General features: G+C 44.8%; 1 protein-coding gene across 1 annotated transcript in view; it reads left to right on the top strand.

Annotated features, from left to right (window-relative positions):
* Positions 1–22,149, top strand: part of diaph2 (diaphanous-related formin 2) — a 732,655-nt gene that overhangs the window by 604,759 nt on the left and 105,747 nt on the right. Inside the window, 1 exon segment of the mRNA XM_046295877.1 lies at positions 6,984–7,148. Coding sequence (XP_046151833.1) covers positions 6,984–7,148 — 165 coding nt within the window.

The following is a 22,149-nucleotide window of genomic DNA, read 5'->3' as shown; positions in this document are numbered from 1 at the left end:
GGGCAAAGAGCCAGAGGAGGCTGACAAACGGGCAAAGAGCCAGAGGAGACTGACAAACGGGCAAAGAGCCAGAGGAGATGACAAACAAGCAAAAAGCCAGAGGTAGATGACAAACAGGCAAAGAGCCAGAGGTAGATGACAAACAGGCAAAGAGCCAGAGGAGATGACAAACAAGCAAAAAGCCAGAGGTAGATGACAAACAGGCACAGAGCCAGAGGAGATGACAAACAGGCAAAGAGCCAGAGGAGATGACAAACAGGTGAGCGCCAGAGGAGACTGACAAATAGGCAGAGAGCCAGAGGAGGCTGACAATCAGGCATAAAGACAGATTTGATGACAATCAGGTGAGAGCCAGAGGAGACTGACAGACAGGCAGAGAACCAGAGGAGGTGACAAACAGGTGAGAGCCAGAGGAGACTGACAAACAGGCAAAGAGCCAGAGGAGACTGACAAACAGGCAAAGAGACAGAGGAGACTGACAATCAGACAAAGATCCAGAGGAGACTGACAAACAGGAAAAGAGCCAGAGGAGACTGACAAACAGGCAAAGAGCCAGAGGAGACTGACAAACAGGCTAAGAGCCAGAGGAGCCTGACAAACAGGCAAAGAGACCGAGGAGACTGACAAACAGGCAAAGAGCCAGAGGAGACTGATAAACAGGCAAAGAGCCAGAGGATATGACAAACAGACAAACAGGCAAAGAGCCAGAGGAGACTTACAAACAGGCAAAGAGCCAGAGGAGACTGACAAACAGGCAAAGAGCCAGAGGAGCCTGACAAACAGGCAAAGAGATAGAGGAGACTGAGAAACAGGCAAAGAGCCAGAGGAGATGACAAACAGGCAAAGAGCCAGAGGAGCCTGACAAACAGGCAAAGAGCCAGAGGAGCCTGACAAACAGGCAAAGAGCCAGAGGAGCCTGACAAACAGGCAAAGAGATAGAGGAGACTGAGAAACAGGCAAAGAGCCAGAGGGGATGACAAACAGGCAAAGAGCCAGAGGGGATGACAAACAGGCAAGAGCCAGAGGAGACTGACAAACAGGTGAGTACCAAAGGAGACTTACAAACAGGCAGAGAGCCAGAGGAGACTGACAAACAGGCAAAGAGCCAGAGGAGACTGACAAACAGGCAAATACCAGAGGAGACTGACACACAGGCAAAGAGCCAGAGGAGATGACAAACAGGCAAAGAGCCAGAGGAGATGACAAACAGGCAAAGAGCCAGAGGAGATGACAAACAAGCAAAGAGCCAGAGGAGATGACAAACAGGCAAGAGCCAGAGGAGATGACAAACAGGCAAAGAGCCAGAGGAGACTGACAAACGGGCAAAGAGCCAGAGAGATGACAAACAAGCAAAGAGCCAGAGGAGATGACAAACAGGCAAAGAGCCAGAGGAGATGACAAACAGGCAAAGAGCCAGAGGAGATGACAAACGGGCAAAGAGCCAGAGGAGATGACAAACGGGCAAAGAGCCAGAGGAGACTGACAAACGGGCAAAGAGCCAGAGGAGACTGACAAACGGGCAAAGAGCCAGAGGTAGATGACAAACAGGCAAAGAGCCAGAGGAGATGACAAACAAGCAAAAAGCCAGAGGTAGATGACAAACAGGCACAGAGCCAGAGGAGATGACAAACAGGCAAAGAGCCAGAGGAGATGACAAACAGGTGAGCGCCAGAGGAGACTGACAAATAGGCAGAGAGCCAGAGGAGGCTGACAATCAGGCATAAAGACAGATTTGATGACAATCAGGTGAGAGCCAGAGGAGACTGACAGACAGGCAGAGAACCAGAGGAGGTGACAAACAGGTGAGAGCCAGAGGAGACTGACAAACAGGCAAAGAGCCAGAGGAGACTGACAAACAGGCAAAGAGACAGAGGAGACTGACAATCAGACAAAGATCCAGAGGAGACTGACAAACAGGAAAAGAGCCAGAGGAGACTGACAAACAGGCAAAGAGCCAGAGGAGACTGACAAACAGGCTAAGAGCCAGAGGAGCCTGACAAACAGGCAAAGAGACCGAGGAGACTGACAAACAGGCAAAGAGCCAGAGGAGACTGATAAACAGGCAAAGAGCCAGAGGATATGACAAACAGACAAACAGGCAAAGAGCCAGAGGAGACTGACAAACAGGCAAAGAGCCATAGGAGACTGACAAACAGGCAAAGAGCCAGAGGAGACAAGACTAGTCATTCAACTGAGACTGCTCTCCTCTGTATCACGGAGGCGCTCCGCACTGCTAAAGCTAACTCTCTCTCCTCTGCTCTCATCCTTCTAGATCTATCGGCTGCCTTCGATACTGTGAACCATCAGATCCTCCTCTCCACCCTCTCCGAGTTGGGCATCTCCAGCGCGGCCCACGCTTGGATTGCGTCCTACCTGACAGGTCGCTCCTACCAGGTGGCGTGGCGAGAATCTGTCTCCTCACCACGCGCTCTCACCACTGGTGTCCCCCAGGGCTCTCTTCTTGGCCCTCTCCTATTCTCGCTATACACCAAGTCACTTGGCTCTGTCATAACCTCACATGGTCTCTCCTATCATTGCTATGCAGACGACACACAATTAATCTTCTCCTTTCCCCCTTCTGATGACCAGGTGGCGAATCGCATCTCTGCATGTCTGGCAGACATATCAGTGTGGATGACGGATCACCACCTCAAGCTGAACCTCGGCAAGACGGAGCTGCTCTTCCTCCCGGGGAAGGACTGCCCGTTCCATGATCTCGCCATCACGGTTGACAACTCCATTGTGTCCTCCTCCCAGAGCGCCAAGAACCTTGGCGTGATCCTGGACAACACCCTGTCGTTCTCAACCAACATCAAGGCGGTGGCCCGTTCCTGTAGGTTCATGCTCTACAACATCCGCAGAGTACGACCCTGCCTCACACAGGAAGCGGCACAGGTCCTAATCCAGGCACTTGTCATCTCCCGTCTGGATTACTGCAACTCGCTGTTGGCTGGGCTCCCTGCCTGTGCCATTAAACCCCTTCAACTCATCCAGAACGCCGCAGCCCGTCTGGTGTTCAACCTTCCCAAGTTCTCTCACGTCACCCCGCTCCTCCGTTCTCTCCACTGGCTTCCAGTTGAAGCTCGCATCCGCTACAAGACCATGGTGCTTGCCTACGGAGCTGTGAGGGGAACGGCACCTCAGTACCTCCAGGCTCTGATCAGGCCCTACACCCAAACAAGGGCACTGCGTTCATCCACCTCTGGCCTGCTCGCCTCCCTACCACTGAGGAAGTACAGCTCCCGCTCAGCCCAGTCAAAACTGTTCGCTGCTCTGGCCCCCCAATGGTGGAACAAACTCCCTCACGACGCCAGGACAGCTGAGTCAATCACCACCTTCCGGAGACACCTGAAACCCCACCTCTTTAAGGAATACCTAGGATAGGATAAGTAATCCCTCTCACCCCCCCCCCCTTAAGATTTAGATGCACTATTGTAAAGTGACTGTTCCACTGGATGTCATAAGGTGAATGCACCAATTTGTAAGTCGCTCTGGATAAGAGCGTCTGCTAAATGACTTAAATGTAAATGTAATGTAAATGTGAGACTGACAAACAGGTGAGAGCCATAGGAGATGACAAACAGGCAGAGAGCCAGAGGAGATGACAAACAGGCAGAGAGCCAGAGGAGATGACAAACAGGCAGAGAGCCAGAGGAGATGACAAACAGGCAGAGAGCCAGAGGAGATGACAAACAGGTGAGAGCCAGAGGAGACTGCCAGACAGGCCCAGAGGAGACTGACAAACAGACAGAGAACACCAGTTGAGGCTGTCATACTTTACCTTGAGCCCCCTCTTTCTCTTTCCGCTCAGATAATTTCGTGGTCCAGGTGAGTCTCTCAGTATGGGACTTGTTGTGTGTATTTGTTTCTTTGAAATGGAGAGAATGGGGAAATAGCAAGAAAATGAGAAAGAGAAAGAAATGGAAGGACAATGGAAGAGGAAGAGAGAAAGAAAGAGTAGAGGAGACTAACGGAGAGAGCCTGTATCACAACATGAGGAGATTGCCAGAGAGAGACTATATCACAACATGAGGAGACTGCCAGAGAGAGACTATATCACAACATGAGGAGACTGCCTGAGAGAGACTGTATCAGAACATGAGGAGACTGCCAGAGAGAGACTATATCACAACATGAGGAGACTGCCAGAGAGAGACTATATCACAACATGAGGAGACTGCCAGAGAGAGACTGTATCAGAACATGAGGAGACTGCCAGAGAGAGACTATATCACAACATGAGGAGACTGCCAGAGAGAGACTATCAGAACATGAGGAGACTGCCAGAGAGAGACCATATGACAACATGAGCAGACTGCCAGAGAGAGACTGTATCAGAACATGAGGAGACTGCCAGAGAGAGACTATATCACAACATGAGGAGTCTGCCAGAGAGAGACTGTATCGGATATTGAGAGATGCAGTTTGAAAATGCTGCATACTGGCACTGCTGTAGGACAGTCTGTTGTCAGATACTGTCAATATGACATGGCTTTAATGTGGAAATAACAAGAGCTGAAGCCCACTGAGCCTCACATCAGTCCCCAGCGGGAGACCGACAGACAAAGGGACAGAGAGACAGCTGGGCAGACAGACAGCATCCCTTCATTGCTCTGATCCAGCTATCCTGGTGTACCGAGGCTCAGTTATTCATGCTAAACAGCAAACGGCACAGAATCCATGCTCCACCACAGCACAGCCAAGTAAGCAGCACAAGCACAGCTACCTGAGCTTTGACTTACCTCCTTGCATCATCCATTCAACACTTCTCATCCCCACTACTTACTTACTTCAGCCCCTTAGTCCATTGATGACTCCTCTCCATCACACTGTTCTCTATTCTCACTCTTTTATCAAAATATATTATAATAAGATTGTAATAATAGTATTGTCCTGTATTTTGTAACCAAGCTTGCGTACCCTGGATTGTATAAGCAATATTAGGTTGAATATTAAGCTTGAATCATATGACAAAGTGAGTGGGAGTATTGGTGTGAAACACTCAAACCTGGCATAATTTGTAGATTTTATGAAATATTTGGGCTCATTATCGAGTGACACTAAAAGTGCTGCTGACAGCTGGTTAATGGGAGTGAAATATTCACAAACATTGGTTAAGCAGGACCATAGTGTGGTTGAACAGGACCTTATTGTTGTTAAGATGGACTGTAATGTGGTTTAGAAGGACTTTAATATGGTTTAGAAGGACTTTAATGTGGTTTAGAAGGACTTTAATATGGGAGAGAGGTAGAACCACTGTATAACTTTGTGGAAAGTTGGTGCCTTTGAGAGATTGGATGTGTGGAAACAAGGTTTGATGTAAACACCCTTCCATCCAAGTCCTTAGGTCTTTAAAGGGAGCTGATGGGAGAGGAAGAAAGAGAGAGAGAAAAATATGGATAAAAAGAAAGAGAGGAACACAGAGAGACAAATGGTGAGTGACAGACAGAGAGAAAGGGAGAGTAAGCGAGATAGACAGTGTGACAGAAAGAGAGAAGGGGAGGAAGACAGATATAAAGACATCTATCAGCTAGATAAATCTAGCATCACCAGGCTTGTATGGGCTGTAGTGCTGGTCACTGCCAGTGCTGCTGTTGAGGTCTGGTTAACACTGACCCGCTGAGAGCTAATCCAGCTTGTCTGGCCTCCTGCCAGCCCTGCTTTCATCCTCGCTCAGCTGGACCCAACGTCGGCCAGGACACAGATGTAGCAAGGCTGCAGATCGGTCATCACACCCCCATAGGATCCCCCAAAAGAACCCCTGATAGACCACATACACACCAGCCCATCCATAGATCCACAGCCCAGCCCATAGGCCTATAGACAGCCTTGGACAGCTTTAGACAGACATGGACAGATGCAGAAATGCATAGATCGGAAGATACAGGTAGATAGATGAACGTGATGTGCGTGATTGACAGAACAGTGGGGGTGTTTGATGCTGTGTTGTCCAATTAGCCTCAGTGTGATTGTGTGTTGCTGACAGTGACCTGAACATTGAGGCTGAGGCGAGTAGGGTTGAAAACTACCGCAGTGTGTGTCCTGTCACACTGCTTTGTGTATCTGCTTGAATGTGTGTGGCTTTCCATGCTTGCTGTGAGTTGTTTTACACAGTGTGTTCAATAGAGGTGTGCTTTTCACCTTATCACACACACTGTCACACTGTGTGTGGGTCCGTCTGTGTTTGTGGCAGAACAACCAGAGTCTATGACCAGTGTCTGGGCTCCATGTGGTCCTCTGGGATAATAGTGCATGGACAGCAGCTGTCAATAGCCATTCACCCAGTAGAAAGTGCTTTATCTGCTCAGTAAATTACATAGTGCGGCGTGGGCCGCGGTTCAAGACAAACTGACCCCGCTCTTGTTGGGAGAAACAATAGAACAATGACTGCAATCAGCTATTCCAACAGCCATCTGTGTCGCAGCTGACTACAAAATACATTTCCATGACTCCCGGGCTGTGCGCTATTAGCCCACTGTGCCAATGACTCCAAAGTGAGTTGGAGAGGTTATTGAAACACACACATTAGTTTCTCTGACCTCTCCCTGTCTGAAAAGAGATGGCTTTTTCAGCATTTTTGGTTTGCGTTCTCAGTGTGGGTGGGTGTGTTTACAAACAAGTGAATGAAAGGAGGTGGTGGTTTGATAACTAGCTCAATGATGACTGTCTATTGTTGTGTAACATCACACAGCAGTGTGACAAAGTGTTACAGTATGTAGTATCATTTTTGTGTTTTCGCATCAGTACCAGACTTGGGTTCAAATACTTGAAAAATATTTTCAAATACTTTGAGCGTTTGCCTTGAGTGCCAGATGGGTGCAGTTTACAGTTGTGGGACTTTTTTATTGGTTTATTGAGCAAGGCAAGCCCAAACAGACACAGATCAAGTATTTTAATCTATTTTTAGGGTATTTGAAACCCAGGTCTGACCAGTACCATTGATCAAACAAAATGTTTATTTCCTTGACTATACCTTCCCTCACGGCTTCTCAAAACATTCACGGGAGCAATACGAGAAGCTGTCCACCATGCACAAGAACATGCAGAAGTTATACGAGAGCCTGGGCAGCTACTACGCCTTCGACCCCCACGTCCTCTGCGTTGAGGACTTCTTCGGTGGCCTGGCCTCCTTCCGTACACTCTTCCTGGTGAGTACAGCAAATATAGAGTACACCAGGCTTTCCCAAACTTTTTTGGCCTGCGACCCCATTTTGATATCAAAACATTTTTGCAACCCCAACGTATACAAAAACGTGATGTTCACTTTTCTAAATTGGGGTAATGACAGTCTATTACAAATCAGTCTGACAGTACTTTTGACAGTATATCAATCTGAAAGAAGTATGGGTTGAAGTGACTGAAATTCATCAGGAGAAGGTATTGGGAAGTTCATCAGGCTGTAATTTTGTATGATCGTCTTTCTGAAAGTCTGATTTAGTGCCTGGTCTTGTCCACTCTGTTCTAATGAGTCCTGCGTGGCTTGTGGACATTGTAGAAGGAAACAGAAGACACATACATGTTCCTCAGAGTCTTATATTTCAGTGATGGGGTCATAATATGTCGTAGCTTAATCCATTTGAAAGATAGCTTCTTCAAATGTGTCTCTATCTTACCTGATTGGTCATGAAACACACGCACACACGCACACACGCACACACGCACACACGCACACACACACACACACACACACACACACACACACACACACACACACACACACACACACACACACACACACACACACACACACACACACACACACACACACACACACACACACACTTGGAACCAGGGCTCTAAAGTGTCACCAAATATTTTGCTATGTGACCTGTTTTTTAATTTTTATCTTGGGAGCACCGTCCGACAAATGAAATCACCCAGATAATAATTGTTGTAATGATTAGTCTTCGCTGTACAATTGTTCCAAAGAGCCCTAGACAAAATGGTCTCAGTCTAGAAAACCTCTTATTCATGTCATTATTGGAAGGTCAGCACAGTGCACAAACAAGGTGGAGAGGAGTTGGCAGCTCACGATGGGACCTCTGGGTACCGGGGCTACTCCTATGGTGCATACATTTTTCACCTCTCAAAATGCAGTCCTACTGCTAATAAATGTAACAAAGCACGCTAGTTTGGCTAGATAGATAGCTACTGTAATGAGTAGCTAGATGCAGTTATGTCGATTACAGAAACTGTGAAAAGCTGGTGGACATGGAAATGCGCCATTCTCCTGATTGAAGGTCTGGGCGCTGCTTGTAATAGACTTTCGCTCCCTTCGGCTCTGACTTTTCAGCTACACAGCCAACTTTCAACTACTACGACGGTCATTTCAATAAATCAATAACTAGCAATAAGTAGTTCAAAAAGAGGTAGCTAACTTTGGCTGGCTGTCATGTTCTAGTAAATTAGTTTATGATTAATTTTTCAACCGTGATTATTACCCAACAAAGTAGGTAGGTTATAGCCACCAATTTAGCTCCCAACAGTGCATGCATCCATTGCATGATCTATGTTGCAAATGTGACACGCAAGCCATTGATCATATAGGCCTATGTGGATGCTCAAGGAATGTGTTTTCATTTCTAATGTCGGATACCTATACAAATAGGCAGGTCCATCTTAATTCTGGTATTAGGCAATGGGCGATCGATTTCATCAAAAATATGAATCCTTTCCCTGGTTATTTCTATGGCCTCTGCTATAGTAATATGCTGGCTCCCCTACTAACTTCAAAGTCCATTGTTTACAGTGGCGTGTATTCATGGAGGCCTCTGCTATAGTAATATGCTGGCTCCCCTATTAACGTAAAATTCCATTGTTTCCAATGGCGTATATTCATGGAGGGCCAAGGGAAGCCAGGCTTCCCCAAAAAATGTACCAAGATAAAAATACGAAAAAAATGAAATAATTTATCTTTCGTCTTTTTGTCTTTCATCATTTTCCTTAAATCCGCGAGAGGCTGAATGTATCTCCCAGGAGTAAGCATCTGAGCAACTGAAACAGCGCCCTGCACAGTGTCTCTGTATGAGTAGGCATTCTATCTGATGTTGTCTGGTCCAAAAGAGTATGACATAGTTGCCGCCCGTAGCATTGAATGCAAGGAAAGCCAGCGAGCATTTGGCCTCCCTTGATTAAAAAAAGTATAAAATAATAGCCAATCAGCGTTGAGCTAAACTGAGTGAGCTCAAATATAAATGGTCCTGGCACACCCCAAAAAAAGTATATGACAGATTGGATTTGTTGTCGCTCCCATCAAATCGCATGGAGAGCAGACGTCATTGACAGAAACAACTTGAATTGTTGCATCTCGTTGATGTTGTCCTCCAGTGGCTAGCTAGCTTTGTGACTTGCGGTAACTCTCCGTGGTTCTAAATCAATCGTTGTTTAGTGATTCAAAAATGATCTTGCTTGACCATGCTGTAGGTCATGTAACCAATGTCCCATTTATTTCCGTCACTGAGCAAATTTCAGGTCTGCTGAGCGAAAACTTGAACATTTTCTGTGCAACTTCCAGCAGCAGTAAGTAGGTAACTGTGGCTATTTGGTCAGAATGTAGGCCTAACAGTGTCTAACATTGAAAAAAATATGGAGAAAATGCATTCTTTAACATTTGAACATGGAAATAGTTATTCTATCGTTCTGCCTACAGTAGCAACCAATGTGTGGTGTTCATTGTACTGTAGGCCTACATTCCATAATATTTAAAATAAAAAGAACATGCAGGGCTTGACATGAACCTGTTCATCCACTTGTCCTTCAGACAAGAAGGTGTCTGAAAATGTTGTTGTGATGTTTGATGTAAGCAACCACATTACAAAATAAAATGCATTATTTTTCTGACTACTTAGCTTATTCAAGCCTGTCTCAAAATACAACACTGCCCCTTTAAGACAAAAAAAAGCTCTTTACCTGACTCGCTTTTCAAAGGAAATGTACATCTTTTGTACTCTTGTGGGAAGCAATCACTCCCCTATTGCTAACAACAAATGATCTATAACTGGGCAAAAAAATCACTAACTAGCAAAGGATATGAACAAAATGTGCACAGGTAGCTACATGCAGCTCTCGCTTTGACCTCAAAACAAGGCCATCTACTCACGACTGTAACACAGTCCAGTTCAAAGTAAATCCATATATGGCAATGGTCTTTTTGCATATACAGTGCATTCGGAAAGTATTCAGACCCCTCAACTTTTTCCACATTTTGTTACGTTACAGCCTTATTCTAAAATAGATTTTTTGCAAATGTATAAAAAAAATACTGACTGAAATATCACTTTTACATAAGTAGTCAGACCCTGTTGAAGCAACTTTGGCAGCGTTTACAGCCTTGAGACTTCTTGGATAAGACATTACAAACTTGGCACATCTGTATTTGGGGACTTTCTCCCATTCTTCTCTGCAGATCCTCTCAAGCTCTGTCAGGTTGGATCATTATAGAGGGGGTTGTATTAAGAGAGAGAGAGGATCATTATGGAGAGGGTAGTGCACTCTGGAGCAGGTTGTCATCAAGGATCTCTCTGTACTTTGCTTCGTTCATCTTTCCCTCAATCCTGACTAGTCTCCCAGTACCTGTCGCTGAAAAACATCCCCACAGCATGATGCTGCCACCACCATGCTTCACTGTAGAGATGGTGCCAGGTTCCCTCCAGACGTGACGCTTGGCATTCAGGTCAAGGAGTTCAATCTTGGTTTCATCAGACCAGATAATCTTGTTTATTATGGTCTGAGGGTCCGTAGGTGCCTTTTGGCAAACTCCAAGCTGGCAGTTATGTGCCTTTTACAGAGTAGTGGCTTTTGTTTGTCCACTCTACCATAAAGGCCTGATTGGTGGAGTGCTGCAGAGATGGTTGTCTTTCTGGAAGGTTTGCCCATCTCCACAGAAGAACTCTGGAGCTCTGTCAGAGTGACCATTGGGTTCTTAGTCACCTCCCTGACCAAGGCCCTTCTCCCCCGATTGCTCAGTTTGACCGGGCGGCCAGCTCTAGGAAGAGTCTTGGTGGTTCCAAACATCTTCCATTTAAGAATGATGTAGGCCACTGTGTTCTTGGGGACTTCCAATGCCGCAGATATTTTTGGGTGCCCTTCCCCAGATCTGTGCCTCAGCACAATCCTTTCTCTGAGCTCTACGGACAATTCCTTCGATCTCATGGCTTTTTTTTGCTCTGACATGCACTGTCCACTGTGAGACCGTATATAGACAGGTGTGTGCCTTTCCAAATCATGTCCAATCAATTGATTTTACCACAGGTGGACACCAATCAAGTTGTAGAAACATCTCAAGGATGAACAATTGAAACAGGATGCACCTGAGCTCAATTTCGAGTCTCATATTAAAGGGTTTGAATAGTTATGTAAATAATGTATTTCTGTTTTGTTTTTGTAACCTGTTTTCACTTTATCATTATGAGGTATTGTGTGTAGATTGATGGGGAACATTTTTTGAATCATTTTTAGAATAAGGCTATAACGTAACAAAATGTGTAAAAAGTCAAGCGGGTCTGAATACTTTCCCGAATGCTCTGTAGGCCTACTGCAGGTCTGATTGCTAATGCCGCACCAGTCTGTGTAGAGTACGGGCTTATGAAAGGGTTGAATACAAAGTGTTGACAGTGCTCAGTAAGAACTGAAACATGAACTCACTCATAAAAACAGCAGCTCTTTGCTGTATTCATTGACAGTCTCACTCTAGTAAAGGTTTTAAACGTTTTGAAACCTCACAGTATCAACTTTGCTGTAGCTTTCTTTTATGCCTGTTACGTTATTGCAGACACGTTAATCTGAGCCGTCCGATTGGCCAGTGGTAGACCTATAGTGACCTTGATTTGTCCTCCAGGCCCATCAGGAAGACAGAGTTTGACCGTTCAGATACATTAAATGGTTCAAAAGGCAACAGTTTGAACCGGGTGCACTTACCTCCAACAGCCTTATCGTTGGGTTTTTACAAAAATGTTTGGCGATCGACTAGGAATGCCTTGAATTGCACAACGACCGGTTGGTGACCACTATTCTAGTGAAGTTCAATATTGTGTTTCTCGCTGTGGCCTGATATTTCTCCTGTGCGGCAGTCCCAGGAGAGTTGCGCGGCAGTTGCATGTAACTATTTGTTACATGCCGTATGCTTTGTCGACTTCACCGAACAAAGGTTGCTTTTCCGGTTTTGTGATGAAACAAAGGTGTGGTTGAATTCATTCTTCCTCTGTGTCTTATTATTGTCTCGGCCTTAGGGTATATATCACAGTCGCGAGGCATACGAATTAACAGTATTTATAGAGCAAACAACGCAATTATCACAACACATGTATGTCTTGTTTTTTGGGCTTCCCCAGTGATTTTAACCACGCGCCACTACTGGTTGTTTCAGAACACTAAACGGACAGAACATTCAAACGTACGAATGTAATGTTTCAATGCAATGCATCTCAATAGGTCAGTAGTGCTTGTACACAGGGTAGAAACCTGATATTCCACCAATGACTTTGTAATTTCAATGACCGGTTTTGTATGAACATTTCAGGTTTTCATAATAAACAAATGTCATTACAGGATTGCATATTAGTTTCCATGGCACAAAATGTGCTTCAGAAGTAGCTAGAATTCATATAGGCCCAATATGGGCTGTATCTCAATCAATTTAGATTTTGTTGTGCTCCTATCTTTAAGTTGGGAGCACCAGTGTTACCAATGAACTGTTTTAATTTACAGCTTTTGTTGAGTCACCTTTATGTGATGCTGAGGTACATTAGTGCCCATTTGACTTCAGTAAGACGTAGTCCTACTGTACTTCAACTCAAGGACAATACTCATGAGGTAACAACAGCATCAAGTCTATTCCTTGAGAGAGAGCACAGAAAGCACATGTCAAGTCTCTCTGTTCCTTGAGAGAGAGCACATGAATCACATGTCTAGTCTCTCTATTCCTTGAGAGAGAGCACATGAATCACATGTCTAGTCTCTCTATTCCTTGAGAGAGAGCACAGAAAGCACATGTCAAGTCTCTCTATTCCTTGAGAGAGAGCACATGAATCACATGTCTAGTCTCTCTATTCCTTGAGAGAGAGCACATGAATCACATGAGTCTCTCTATTCCAGAGCACATGAATGTCTAGTCTCTCTATTCCTTGAGAGAGCACAGCATGTCTAGTCTCTCTATTCCTTGAGAAGCACATGAAGCACACATGTCTAGTCTCTCTATTCCTTGAGAGAGAGCACATTCCTTGAGAGAGAGCACATGAAGCACATGTCTAGTCTCTCTATTCCTTGAGAGAGCACAGAGCACATGTCTGTCTCTCTATTCCTTGAGAGAGAGCACAGAAAGCACATATCTAGTCTATTGAATGAATCACATGTCTCTCTATTCCTTGAGAGAGAGCACATGAAGCACATGTCAAGTCTCTCTATTCCTTGAGAGAGAGCACAGAAAGCACATGTCTAGTCTCTCTATTCCTTGAGAGAGAGCACATGAAGCACATGTCTAGTCTCTCTATTCCTTGAGAGAGAGCACATGAAGCACATGTCTAGTCTCTCTATTCCTTGAGAGAGAGAACATGTAGCACATGTCTAGTCTCTCTATTCATTGAGAGAGAGCACAGAAAGCACATGTCAGTCTCTATATCATGTCTAGTCTCTATTCCTTGAGCACAGAGCACATGAGCACAGAAAGCACATGTCTAGTCTCTCTATTCCTTGAGAGAGAGCACACAAAGCACATGTCTCTATTCCTTGCACAGAAAGATGTCTAGCTATTCCTTGAGAAAGCACAGAAAGCACATGTCAAGTCTCTCTATTCCTTGAGAGAGAGCACATTAATCACAGAGCACAGAAAGCACATGTCAAGTCTATATTCCTTGAGAGAGAGCACAGAAAGCACATGTCTAGTCTCTCTAATCCTTGAGAGAGAGCACATGAAGCACATGTCTAGTCTCTCTATTCCTTGAGAGAGCACAGAAAGCACATGTCTAGTCTCTCTATTCCTTGAGAGAGAGCACAGAAAGCACATGTCTAGTCTCTCTATTCCTTGAGAGAGAGCACATGAAGCACATGTCTAGTTTCTCTATTCCTTGAGAGAGAGCACACAAAGCACATGTCAAGTCACTATTCCTTGAGAGAGAGCACAGAAAGCACATGTCTAGTCTCTCTATTCCTTGAGAGAGAGCACAGAAAGCACATGTCTAGTCTCTCTATTCCTTGAGAGAGAGCACAGAAAGCACATGTCTAGTCTCTCTATTCCTTGAGAGAGAGCACATGTAAATGCTGCACTAAAGAAATACCAACAGCAGTGGAGGAAAGCTTCACTCAATCCTTTCATAGATATATTTCATGCCATTAAATCCTTGGCTCATGCATTTGACTATCTCAGAACTAAGAAAGTTGGCCCTGTTTTAAGACTGGTGGTGGTGAATTAGCTTATTTCATCCAGACTTGACAAATATATTTGCCTGACAGACCTGGGAGCCTGATGACATAGGGGCGGGCTTATAGGACAGATTAAAGCATACATAAACTGTACGCGCTTCCCAAATGAAACCCTATGCCTTTCATAGTGCACAATTTTTTTTTACCAGGGCACCATTTGGTACGCAACCTGTGCCTGGAATGTATAATGTATCATGGAAGCGTGTAAGTTCCACACTGATAAAAGTGACTTTGGAAGCTTCTTATCCCCTTTAAATGGACACGGAAAGAAAAGACAGTACCTCCGCCTTCGGTGCTTCAAAGAGTCATGCATGTCTTAAGCAGGTAGAGGGGTGGGGTAAGTCTGTTGAGGTCTGGGCTTATTGAAACTCTGAAGAGCTTGGAACCGTGGAGGCTGGCTCTTCCTATTCTAAACATTATTTCTGCATAAGTGTAATATATGTATTACCTCCCACTGTTTTCAAGGTGCTAGTTAGTACTATCCGGGTATCTCTGAATACAATGACTAAGAATTATATCGTGGCAGTAGGGTTTTACCACCTTAATAATATAAATACACTATATATACAAAAGTATGGGGACACCCCTTCAAATAAGTAGATTCGGCTATTTCAGCCACATCCGTTACTGACAGGTGCATAACATCGAGCACACAGCCATGCAATCTCCATAGACAAACATTGGTAGTAGAATGGCCTTACTGTAAAGCTCAGTGACTTTCAACATCATAGGATGCTGAAAGTCGACACCGTCATAGGATGCAACTTTTCCAACAAGTCAGTTTGTCAAATGTCTGTCCTGCTAGAGTTTCTCTGATCAACTGTATGTGCTGTTATTGTGAAGTGGAAACGTATAGGTGCAACAATGGCTCAGCCGGTCATAGAATGGGACCGCAGAGTGCTGAAGCGTGTAGAGCGTAAAATAGTGTCTGTCCTCAGATGCAACACTGCCGAGTTCCAAACTGCCTCTGGAAGCAATGTCAGCACAAAAATTGTTATTCGGGAGTTTTATGAAATGGGTTTCCATCGCACACTAGCCTCAGATCACCATGCACAATGCCAAGCGTTGGCTGAAATGTTGTAAAGCTCGCCGCCATTGGACTCTGGAGCAGTGGAAACATGTTCTCTGGAGTGATGAACCACGCCTTACCATCTGGCAGTCTGACGGACGAATCTGGGTTTGGAGGATACCAGGTGAAGACTATCTTCCCGAAAGCATAGTGCCAAGTTTGGTGGAGGAGGAATAATGGTCTGGGGCTGTTTTTCATGGTTTGGGCTAGGCCCCTTAGGTACAGTTTGAAGCCCCTTTCCTGTTTCAATATGACAATGTCCCTGTGCACATAGCCAGGTCCGTACAGAAAATGGTTTGTCGAGATTGGTGAGGAAGAACTTGACTGGCCTGCACAGAGCCATGACCTCAACGCCATCCAAAAACGTTTCGATGAATTGGAACTCTGACAGTCTTAATCGCCCAACATCAGTGCCCGACCTCACTAATGCTCTTGTGGATGAATGGAAGCAAGTGCCATCAGCAATGTTCCAATGTCTAATGGAAAGACTTCCCAGAAGAGTGGAGGCTGTTATAGCAGCAGACGAGGGACCAACTCCATATTAATGCCCATGGTTTTGGATTGAGATGTTCAAAGAGCATGTGTCCACATGCTTTTGGCCATGTAGTGTATATATGTTTACTTAAAATGTTGTGTTCTCAGAAATGGTTGTTCCAGGAAAGGTATTCAGAGGCATGTACAGTAGGACCAAATTGAGACAAATTACTGAAATGCCCCAATTATAAACTACTCATGTGCAGTATGACTACATTTCCTGGAACAATTTTTTTTTGAGAACACTCAAAAATCATGTATTGTAATCATGTATTTCCGAAGAACACAGAAACTGCTTGCTTTGGATATATTTAGATGATCAAGGGAGTAAAACTAAACCATGATCAGTTGACACCAGTATATAAACACAAAACCTCAAGGAAAATATCCAGGAAAGTAGTACAGAGTAAATGATACAACAGTAACACCTTTCCAGTTTATTCAAAAACACATATGACATTTATTGGAATGAATGTGAGGTGAGTCTAAAATAAAATGTCTGAAAACACATTCATCATAAAAATTCAAATCCCAGAATGCTCAAGAGGGATATTTGTGGACCAAGACAAACTCAAACGGTGAAGAACAAAGCAGAGACACTACCTCCCGGGAAGAAGTCTCTTAAACATGTATTTAACTATTTTCTCCCTCCATCTCTCCCTCTCCTCCCGGTGCCCCCAAAATGTAATGTGTCAGGATGATGACACGATGTCCAGAAGATACGCTCAAAGTCTTCCAAACCTATTAGTGTGAATGGCAAGGTCTTCTTGTCTGAGTTTCTTCTCTCTCTGTTCTCTCTTCTCTCTCTCTCCCCACCCCTCCCTCCCTCCTTCCCATATGTATAACTAACTTTCATTCTCGTGATCAAAGAGTACCAGCGTTCGACACGGCGCTCCCCCAAGGATTTGCTTTTGCGCAGCCTCTAAAAGGAGACGTCCTCTAATATATTAATTATTCTCTCAAGCAAATAGCTCTTTATGAATAAGTTATTACTGATTTAGACTTCAATGCCAAGGAGTAGGAGAGGTCTGGGGAAGTGGGGGGTTGAGTTGAGAGTTGGGATAGAGAGTGAGGGTGTTGTTAGTGTATAAAATAAGCAATCCTTCGATGACCAGCGACTGCAATATTCCTGTTATTCCCTCTGGTTTTCCTGTCTTGCCGGGAGACCCATTTAACAGATGCTTCAATGCTTCTAACTTTCAGGAATGTTTGGTGATCGATGCATTCATTCTGGTTGTTGTTTGTTTTTCTACCTGTAAAACTGAAAGAATGTAGACGTTTCCTCTGCAGCTATAGATGCTCGCTAACAGCCCTTCCCTTTTGCACCATGCTAAGCTTGGCTAGCCAGTAGCAGCCTAGCGGGATTGTGAATCTGTCCTGAGGAGGGTATTTATCATTTGGCTACGCTAACGGTACGTTCCTTGCATCACCCATCACTTACCTTACAGCCACTGAGGGTATATATCATTCTGCACCAGCCATAGTGATACAGTAAATGGATATTGTGACAGGTCGGCAGTTGGGGTCATTTTGGAAATTCACATTCACAACAGATACCTCATTTAACTTTTCAATTGATTTTACGCTGACACCCATTCAACATGCACAGCAAATGTTCATGGTATGAGCTTCCGAGTCATTGAGGCTAAACATTCATTCGGCGGTATCACAGAGCGTTGTTTGGCCTTTGTAATACATTCATTACACACAGGGGCATCCCAGATAATAAAGACCTTGATTGGAATGCTACTTTCCTCTAAATTGCTTTGACTAAAAAGCCTCTGCTTAATTCAACGCCGACCGACATGAGGCATTTGAGTTAACGCAATGACTGACAGCCCTCATAGAGCCAACTACAACAGATAAGAGAATTCATTAGCCACGTTTTTTTTCTACTCTTGACGAGGCCAATGAAAATCATTTTATTTGGGCGCAGGAAGTCCATATATGTGCAGCTGCCATATTTGGAGATGGGGTGAAATGCAGTCAACCAGCTCTGTGTGTGTGATCCTGACTCGGAGCAGAGAGGAGGATCTCTGTATTAACAAGTTAGCAATGCCTGGGAAGGTGGATGTTGACCTAACAGTCTTAGTCGTTAATTGACTGAATAAGACCAATAAAGCCAGACTAATGGGTGTGGGGTTACAAGAAGGAGCATCCTCACATAATCTTAGTGATCAAATTATGATGGTCAGAGTGTGTGTGTGCGTGTCGTTGTGTGTGCGTATGCATACAAGCATGTGTGTATGTTTGTGCGTGTGTGTGTGTGTGTGTCCGTTTTTTCAGGGCCATTGGCTCGATCTCAAAAGCATGCCCTGACACTGAGAGTTTGAAGAGTCATTGTGATGATAATGGTACTGGTAATATGATGCCTCTCCTCCCACTACACTTTCCCTGTTACTGCTGCGTCCTCCTCGACAGCTGCTACAGTAATCCTCTAACACACACACACTTGGTTTATCCAATATATATTTGCATAAACACTGGCTCTCAGTGATCAAGTCACTGATATTCACACAGCAGGCATTATTCAACCTAAACTGGTCACAGGATTTCAATTTATTCAGGATAACCCTTCAATAAAGAAAAATATAGTATTGTGTCTTAAAGACTACCAAGTTTGTGTATTTGTACCTCATAAGTTCCTGACACAATTTCATTAGAAGCTGGCACGTACAGCAACAGATGGCTGATAAACACTCAGGCAGCCCAAGGTTCTGTTGTGCTACAGTGATCATGTTTGTCAAATCTACAACATCTATTTGTGTGTGTGTGTGTGTGTATGTGTGTGTGTGTGTGTGTGTGTGTGTGTGTGTGTGTGTGTGTGTGTGTGTGTGTGTGTGTGTGTGTGTGTGTGTGTGTGTGTGTGTGTGTGTGTGTGTGTGTGTGTGTGTGTGTGTGTGTGTGTGTGTGTGTGTGTGTGTGAGAAATCAGTGGTGCAACAGAAAAGGAACAATTAAAACAGCTCTGTTCCAATATCCACACTAGCATATACCACTTGGTATGAAGCAATGTATTGGACATGCATTCTATTTACGGACAAGCAAACAGTCTCTGGACTGGGCAAATGCATGTATAGGAGCAGAAGCTGATAGGGAGGAGCAGAAGTTGATAGGGAGGAGCAGAAGCTGTTAGGGAGGAGCAGAAGCTGTTAGGGAGGAGCAGAAGCTGATAGAGAGGAGCAGAAGCTGATAAGGAGGAGCAGAAGCTGATAGGGAGGAGCAGAAGCTGATAGAGAGGAGCAGAAGCTGATAGGGAGGAGCAGAAGCTGATAGGGAGGAGTAGAAGCTGATAGGGAGGAGCAGAAGCTGATAGGGAGGAGCAGAAGCTGATAGGGAGGAGCAGAAGCTGATAGAGAGGAGCGGAAGCGGATAGGGAGGAGCAGAAGCTGATAGGGAGGAGCAGAAGCTGATAGGGAGGAGCAGAAGCTGATAGGGAGGAGCAGAAGCTGATAGGGGGAGCAGAAGCTGATAGGGAGGAGCAGAAGCTGATAGGGAGGAGCAGAAGCTGATAGGGAGGAGCAGAAGCTGATAGGGAGGAGCAGAAGCTGATAGGGAGGAGCAGAAGCTGATAGGGAGGAGCAGAAGCTGATAGGGAGGAGCAGAAGCTGATAGGGAGGAGCAGAAGCTGATAGGGAGGAGCAGAAGCTGATAGGGAGGAGCAGAAGCTGATAGGGAGGAGCAGAAGCTGATAGGGAGGAGCAGAAGCTGATAGGGAGGAGCAGAAGCTGATAGGGAGGAGCAGAAGCTGATAGGGAGGAGCAGAAGCTGATAGGGAGGAGCAGAAGCTGATAGGGAGGAGCAGAAGCTGATAGGGAGGAGCAGAAGCTGATAGGGAGGAGCAGAAGCTGATAGGGAGGAGCAGAAGCTGATAGGGAGGAGCAGAAGCTGATAGGGAGGAGCAGAAGCTGATAGAGAGGAGCAGAAGCTGATAGGGAGGAGCAGAAGCTGATAGGGAGGAGCAGAAGCTGATAGGGAGGAGCAGAAGCTGATAGGGAGGAGCAGAAGCTGATAGGGAGGAGCAGAAGCTGATAGGGGGAGCAGAAGCTGATAGGGGGAGCAGAAGCTGATAGGGGGAGCAGAAGCTGATAGGGGGAGCAGAAGCTGATAGGGAGGAGCAGAAGCTGATAGGGAGGAGCAGAAGCTGATAGGGAGGAGCAGAAGCTGATAGGGGGAGCAGAAGCTGATAGGGGGAGCAGAAGCTGATAGGGGGGAGCAGAAGCTGATAGGGAGGAGCAGAAGCTGATAGGGAGGAGCAGAAACTGATAGGGAGGAGCAGAAGCTGATAGGGAGGAGCAGAAGCTGATAGGGGGGAGCAGAAGCTGATAGGGAGGAGCAGAAGCTGATAGGGGGCAGCAGTAAATAAGTCATGAATTATTGGATTGAATTGAAGAAGAACCTGAAAGGAAAATGTCTTCTGGCCCATGCTGAGTGCAGGGAATGTTCAGAAAATGGCTCTGAAATTCTCCAGCCAGGTGTGGAGGTCAGAGCGCTCAGAAGTCCAAAACACAGGGCAGAGAACAGAGAGAAGGCCTGAGTATCACTGCAAAAAAATGTACACACACACGCAATCCCTCTTGTGCCGGTAGCAGCAGTGCCTATTACCATTTAGGACCATGGAGAGTGACAAAGTATTGATGCACAAAGTCAGCCATTTTGGGGATGGATGACACCATTCTGGTAACTACGGCTGTAGTAATACAGTAGTCACCCCCTAAAAAGGGACTTAGTGGCTATCTACATGAAGCAACTTCTTTATTTGCATTTTCTACAGCAAGATGATATCACTTAATGCTTCGTGCCTCGTTATCATTATGAGCTAGCTTGCTAATTATCTTTTGGATAGTGAGAATTAAGAATACACAGCAGGTTTATGTGATAGACGCTGTAGTTTTTAGTTTTACTCTCCTTACTCAGACCACTCCCAGGCAGTCCGAGCAAATGTTTTTGCTTAAGAAATTGCTCTCTGTTAAGAAGCTTTTTTTGTTTCTTTTTGACCATTTTAATTGAAAACAATCACAGTAAGGTACTTAATTTATACCTAGAAATTATTTGATATGGAGATAAAAACGGCTGCGATGTTCCAATTAACAGAGTTTTAAGTTAGGGTTTATTTCTCTCTAAACACAATTACCCTGTCTCTCGCTATCTCTCCCTCTCTACCTTGCTCTCTCCCTCTCCTCCTCTCTCTCTCTCAATTAAATTCAATTCAATTTTCAATTCCATTTAAGGTTTTTATTTGCATGGGAAATGTATGTTAACATTGCCAAAGCAAGTGGAGTAGATAATATACAAAAGTGAAATAAACTATAAAAATGAACAGTAAACATTACACTCATGTACAAATGGTTAAAGTACAAAAGGGAAAATAAATAAGCATAAATATGGGTTGTATTTACAATGGTGTTTGTTTTTCACTGGTTGACATTTTCTTGTGGCAACAGGTCACAAATCTTGCTGCTGTGATGGCACACAGTGGTATTTCACCCGTTAGATATGGGGGTTTATCAAAATTGGGTTTGTTTTCCAAATCTTTGTGGGTCTGTGTAATCTGAGGTAAATATGTGTTTAATATGGTCATACATTTGGTAGGAGGTTAGGAAGTGCAGCTCAGTTTCCACCTTATTTTGTGGGCAGTGTGCACATAGCCTGTCTTCTCTTGAGAGCCAGGTCTGCCTACGGAGGCCTTTCTTAATAGCAAGGCTATGCTCACTGAGTTTGTACATAGTCAAAGCTTTCCTTAAGGTTGGGTCAGTCACAGTGGTCAGGTATTCTGCCACTATGTACAGAGCCATTTTCTGTACTGTTTAGGGCCAAATAGCATTCTAGTTTGCTCAGTTTTTTTTGTTGTTAATTCTTTCCAACATGTCAAGTAATAATCTTTTTGTTTTCTCATCATTTGGTTGGGTCTAATTGTGTTGTTGTCCTGGGGCTCTGTGGGGTGTGTTTGTGTTTGTGTTTGTGAACAGAGCCCCAGGACCAGCTTGCTTAAGGGACTCTTCTCCAGGTTCATCTCTCTGTAGGTGATGGCTTTGTTATGGAAGGTTTGGGAATCGCTTACTTTTAGGTGATTGTAGAGTTTAACGGCTCTTTTCTGGGTTTTGATAATTAGCCGGTATTGGCCTAATTATG

Source organism: Oncorhynchus gorbuscha, linkage group LG13 (assembly GCF_021184085.1).
Source record: "Oncorhynchus gorbuscha isolate QuinsamMale2020 ecotype Even-year linkage group LG13, OgorEven_v1.0, whole genome shotgun sequence".
In the NCBI taxonomy this organism is placed as follows: Eukaryota; Metazoa; Chordata; class Actinopteri; order Salmoniformes; family Salmonidae; genus Oncorhynchus; species Oncorhynchus gorbuscha.
This window is presented reverse-complemented; position numbering and strand designations above follow the sequence as displayed.